At 37.8% G+C, this 5,935-nt stretch overlaps 1 protein-coding gene across 1 annotated transcript in view; it reads left to right on the top strand.

Annotated features, from left to right (window-relative positions):
- Positions 1–5,935, top strand: part of LOC122249785 (uncharacterized) — a 36,544-nt gene that overhangs the window by 25,732 nt on the left and 4,877 nt on the right. Inside the window, exons 5-6 of the mRNA XM_086551852.1 lie at positions 357–1,736; positions 3,780–4,601. Of these exons, the coding sequence (XP_086407978.1) occupies positions 357–1,736; positions 3,780–4,601 (2,202 nt within the window). The remainder of the gene's footprint in view (positions 1–356; positions 1,737–3,779; positions 4,602–5,935) is intronic.

Below are 5,935 nucleotides of genomic sequence, written 5' to 3' on the forward strand. Positions count from 1 at the left end.
TTGTTTTGAATTCTGTATAAACTTATGTTTGAGAGTCAAGGGGCACAACAGCAATGAATAAAGGGAAGTGTATCATAATGCTTTATGTCATTAGAATAAATCAGTCAGATGAAACTATCCAGTATGCCAATCATTTCATGAAAAATGATACGATCATTTAAATAAATGAAACTGAAAAAAATGTAGCAGCACTGATTGTAGGTAGACATTACCCATTTACATTATGGAAATTCTTGCCCAATCCAGTCTGCTCAGTCATTAGTTGGAAGTACCTACAAATGCAAGGTAAACACATCTGATGCTTTGTATTAATTATGTTTATTATTATTATTATCATTATTACCTTGAAATTGCAGATAGATGAGATTCCTGTCCCAGAAGTGCCACCTCCTATCCTACAGGATGACCCAGCTGAAGAATATGAACCTATAGAAGCAACACCACCTCTTGAGGAATACATAAAAGTTGTAGAAGAGGTTGTTGAGCAAGCAGAAGAGGAGCCAGTGGAGCCTGCACCTGTAGAGGAAGCAGCCCCTGAAGAACCTGCTGCAGAGGATGATAGTTTCTTTGAGGCCCAAGAGAGTGTACCAGCAGAGAATATTGAAGTTGTAGAGATTGTAGAGGAAGTACCTGTTGAAGTTGTTGAAATTATTGAGGAGGTGATAGAAGTGCCCGCAGAGGAAGTGGAAGAACCTGTGGTGGAAGATGATGTGCCTGCAGAGGTTGTAGAAGAGCCTGTTGAAGTTGTGGAAGTTGTTGAGGAGGTAATAGAAGTGCCCATAAAGGAAGTGGAGGAACCTGTGGTGGAAGCTGATACACCTGTAGAGGTTGAAGAAAAGGCTGTGCCTGTTGAGGAGGCTGATGAAGAGGCTGCTGTTGTTGAAGAGGAAGCTGAAGAAGTAGTTGAAGAGGTTCAGGAAGAGCCTGTACTTGCAGAAGAAGTTCAGGAAGAGCCTGCACTTGCAGAAGAAGTTCAGGAAGAGCCTGCACTTGCAGAAGAAGTTAAGGAAGAGCCTGCACCTGCAGAAGAAGTAGAAGAAGCTACACCAGTAGAATCTGAAGAAGAAACTGCTCCTGAGGAAGAAGTACAGGAAGAGGCTTCACCTGTAGAAGAAGTTCAAGAGGAAGCTGCACCTGTAGAGGAAGTTCAGGAAGAAGCTGCTCCTGAAGAAGAGGTTCAGGAAGAAGCTGTACCTGTAGAAGAAGTAGAAGAAGTCAAAGAAGAACCCCAAGAAGTTGTTGAGGAACCTGCTGTTGTAGAAGAAGTGCAAGAATTGGATGCTCCTGTAGAAGTGGAGGAAGCAAAGGAAACTCTTGCTGCTCAGGAAGATGATGATGAAGCAGAGGAAGAAGATGGTGATGAGGAGGCAGATGATAATGATGATGATGATGATGATGATGAAGAGGAAGAAGAGGAAGCTGTGGAAAGGAAAGTTGATGATGATGATGAGGAGGAGGACGAAGATGATGATGATGATGATGATGTGGAGGAAGGAGAAGAAAAAGATGGCAGTATGGAATCCCTGACTAGTGCTTACATCCGTGTTGAAACCCTGGCTGAGGAGATCATGAGCTTGGACCCAGAGAACGCAATGGTAAACCAGTTGACACCTCACATCGCAGGGGTACTGCGGGCCATGGAGTCAGGACACACCGAGGGACTCTCTGAGACTCTAGACCACATCCAAGTCATTCTGGAAGATGTCAAAAGAAGGATAGAAGAGGATGGACAGGAGGTAAGCTTAACATGAACAGTTTGGGCAGTTGGTATTAGGAGATGTAGTCAAGAGAAGGGAAGATAAGTAAGGAAGAATTACATTAGAATGAAGCACATTGTTAAGTATTTTAAGGGGGAAATGGATCTAGAGCTGGGTTCTTTGGTGCTAACAATAAGGCATGCTAGTTAATCATTTTATTTTATTTTACTGACCTATTTATTTGCATATCTTTATTTAGATATTATTGTATTTTCTAAGATTATGCTAAACTGATTTTTTTTTTTTTTTTTTAAACATTTGTAAGTTATCTGACATTTCATGTTTTGTAGTTGTTGTTGATAAGGTGAACCTAGATTTAATGGTTTATTTCCTTTTTCAAAGATGATAAATGTTTTTTATTTACATAGTTGAAAAGCACTGATAGCAACACCAAAGCATCAGATAATGGATAAAATAAATAGATAGCAACTTAGAAAATACATGGTTATAAAAAAAGTACTCTGCCTGGATCAGGTTTAGTGCATTTTCACTATTGTTTTTCTAACCTTCATATTTTGACTTAATTTATTGTTTTTTTTTTATTTGCAAATTAACAAAAGATGGTGTCTGCAAGCATCCATTAATTAGGGCTGCCTATAATAGCTTAATTTAGATAAAGCAATTGCTGTGAGGTCAAAATTAGGTTAGAAAAAATAAGGGAGCAATTCATTCTTTTTTATATTAAAAACAGAAATAAGATTCAGATTCCTTTATCAATGAAACTCCTTTATCCAACTCTCCCCTACGACTATTTAGAGCCAAAATAGCCCCGTTGTTAATGATTTTTTAATATGAATTCTAGATATATTTTATCTTCGCTCTTTTTTTAATCTTTTAATTAAGAAATGAGAAAGACTTGCAGAACCATAAGTTTTAGCTGTTCCTTTTTGATTGACATCTAGAAATGAATTATGATATGCACATTAGTTCAAGTGTGCTTGCTTGTGTATATCATATATATTGCTTGCAATTTTAAATCAAGTTGATTGTATACTAATGATTTGATGCATGCTGATTTGATGTGATGATTTTTGATGTTCATGCTTACTAACATTTTTATTATCTTTCCTTTGTAGGACTATTTTTTAATGCTTGTTTTTGTAATATATTAACATTCTGCCTTTATCTTTTAGCATGATTACTTTCCCATGTAACTGTGATTATCACATGAAGGTGACAGCAAATCTGACGTTGTGGAGCACATTTTCACAGTTCTCAGAAGTGACACTTTAGGTTGAATCTGAGACGTTCCAGCTATAAAGATTTTACACTGGAAGCTTCACTCTTCCCACATGGCTTTTATTCTTTTTTTTGTCTTCATCCCTTGTCTTCCATCTCCTCTGCTATGAAATAGGAAATGTTTGATGGAGTCATAAAAAGCTTTTGCAAGAAGCACAGTATGGAACTGTTTGTGTTTTTCAACTCAAAAGGAAAAATAATTGAATTGAATCTTCTTTGGATTTTACAAAGATGATGATTGTCACAAAGTAAATTTACATGGGAGTTATCATTTATTTCACATGTACAGTATTGATAAACTTTACATATATAAATATGTACTTGAAAATACATATAAACTGATACCTTTTATCATTCATTCTGGTAAGCATGAACAAGCTTTTAGCATAATATAGTGTCATATAAGGATATTTACTGGTATCGGTGCATGAATAGATGTAACAATGGATGATGATTTTTCTTGCACTTGATTTGTATGTGTTTATGTGATATCATTGAAGCTTTGTATATTTTTTTGTCTTCTCAGAATTTGCTTATTTTTTTACTTTTTGAAGTAGATTGTCTGCTTTTTACCGAGATTTTGTGCTGAAGTTTTTGTAGCATAATTACAAGATAAACCATTTCTTTATTCAAATATTTGCATGAGTGTTCTAAAGAATTACTTTCCTTAAAAGTTATTAATCTTTTGCATAAAGTATTTTTTCTTCTTTTCCAAAAAGCAGAGATACCGATTGTATTTATAGGAGACTTTGTATTAACAGTGAATGTCCTCTTCTTACCCAGCCTGTCAGGTCCTCCCAGACTCCCGAGCCAGAAGAGGCATCAGAACCAGTGTTAGGGACTGAGCCTGAGCTTGTAGTTACTGATAGGGAGCCTGTTTCTGCCCCTGATGCACTCTTAACTGAGTCAGTAGCTGTTGAATCAGAACAGCCTCTGGCTGTCAATGACCCTGTGGCTCAGCCTCCCTCTGTTGCAGAGCCTGAGACTCAGCCACAAGGATTGGATGAGCCAGAGCCTGAGCTTGTAGAATCAGAGTCTGGTCCAGTAGAAGTTAGTAGTGAGGTTGAAGTAGAAGCTAGTCAGTCTTTAGAGTATGATGTTGTAGAGGAAGCTGAGCCAGTTGTGGAAGAGGAAGAGGTGCCTACTGAATCTGAACCTCAAGGAAACGTACCGGCCGAGGAAGCATTGCCTCAAGCAGCACCTTATGTAGTGAAGGAGCGTGAGCCCTTATTCGCTGCAGAGGAAGCACAGGGTGTGTCTGAAGAAGTTCTTGCTGATATTGAATCTCAGATCATTCCTGAGGGTGAGGATCCCCTGACAGAAAAGAGCGAAGACAGTGGCATTCCTGCAGTCTCTTCGGAAGAAGAGGGTGCTGGTGTCTCCCCTCCCTCTGGAGGAGAAGGGGAGGACCCAGTTCCTGTAGAGGAAGTAATCCCTGATCCCATTCACATTGAACCCCTCCAGGAGCCTGAAGTAGTGCAGCAGGAAGCGAAAGAGGCTACACCTCCACATGAGAAGGCTGACATAACCAGTGATGTTGATAATGATATCCGGGAAGAATTGGATGCAGCAGAAAAAGAGATACCACAGGTGAGCCAAGAATTTGCATTATGATTAGGGTGAAAATCCTTTTTTGTTTCTTATTTCATAGACATGCCATGAAATTCCTTTTGGATTCTGATTGATACTTAAGAAAAACTAATCATGTTGGCATTGATCAATGGTTGATAGCTGCTATGTATTACCATTTTGTGTTGTACCTATTGTATTGTATTTTTCAAGTTGCATATTAGTAGATGAAACATGTTATCAATTAATTTGAAAATTATATGTATATAAGATTGGATTTATATTTAAAAACACTTATTATAAGTAGCAATTAAATCACATTGATACATGCCATTTATGACATAAGTTTTTTGAAGTAAAGACTAAAAGGAAGGAAAACCTAGTAGGAGATTAAGTACAAAAATAAAAAAAATTATTTGCTTTGGATTTTATTTGTATGTTATTGATTCTGTTTCTGTTGCATTTTGTGTACTGTTCATTTCATGTGTTTTGTAATGTTACCATAAATGTCTAGTATATTTAAGGTTTTATGAAAGAAAATGATATTAGGACATTTGTAAAAATAATCATGCTGATAATGCTGATATGGTTGATAATTAATCATAGGCTGTGTGTATGATTAAAAACCTATGATTATTAACGTTAAAGAAACCTCTGTAAATACGGAACAGTAGTGGCTATGTAAGCAGTTTTAACCCTTTCATTACTTCAGTCTTCATTCGTATTTCTCACCATGTCTCATCCCTCTCATTTATTCTCCTCCTTTCTCCCACCTCCCTCCTCTTCCTCTTCCACCATCTGCTCCTGCTCCTCCCCCTCTTTCTTATCCTTCTTGCTATTTTTCCTCCACTTCCCCTTCCACTTTCTTTTCCTCTTCCTCCTCCTCTTCCTCCTACTTACTCTAATCCTCCTCCTCCTCCTCTTTCTCCTCCTCCCTCTAATCCTCTCTCTCGTCTTCCACATTCTCCTCCTCCTCCTCCCTCTAATCTCTAACCCTCCCTCTTCCTCCTCCTCCTCCTCCTCCTCCTCCTCCTCCTCCTCCTTCATTTCCTCCTCTTCTCCATCCATCTTCTCTTCACTTTTCCTTTTGGAGTTAATGAGAATGTTCAAACTGGTCTGTTCTTTCTCCCCTTAGAAAAGAAAGGGAAAATGTAAAAAAAGAATGGAGATACATGTGGCATGTACTTCATTTTAGTTTTAGCTCCTGTGGTATTTCTTTACAATGTCCTCTTCTACTGTCTGCACCAGAATCAGTAGTTTTTGTCATTTCTTTTGTGATATGCATTGGTAACACGTAGTTTTGTGTAGTATCCTCCGATGTAGTTTCTTTGAGATTTAGTTAATTCTGTCTGATAAATGAATCAAGAAAT

Source organism: Penaeus japonicus, unplaced genomic scaffold, assembly GCF_977035675.1.
Source record: "Penaeus japonicus unplaced genomic scaffold, GWHDUDI00000001_assembly GWHDUDI00000026, whole genome shotgun sequence".
Lineage (NCBI taxonomy): Eukaryota > Metazoa > Arthropoda > Malacostraca > Decapoda > Penaeidae > Penaeus > Penaeus japonicus.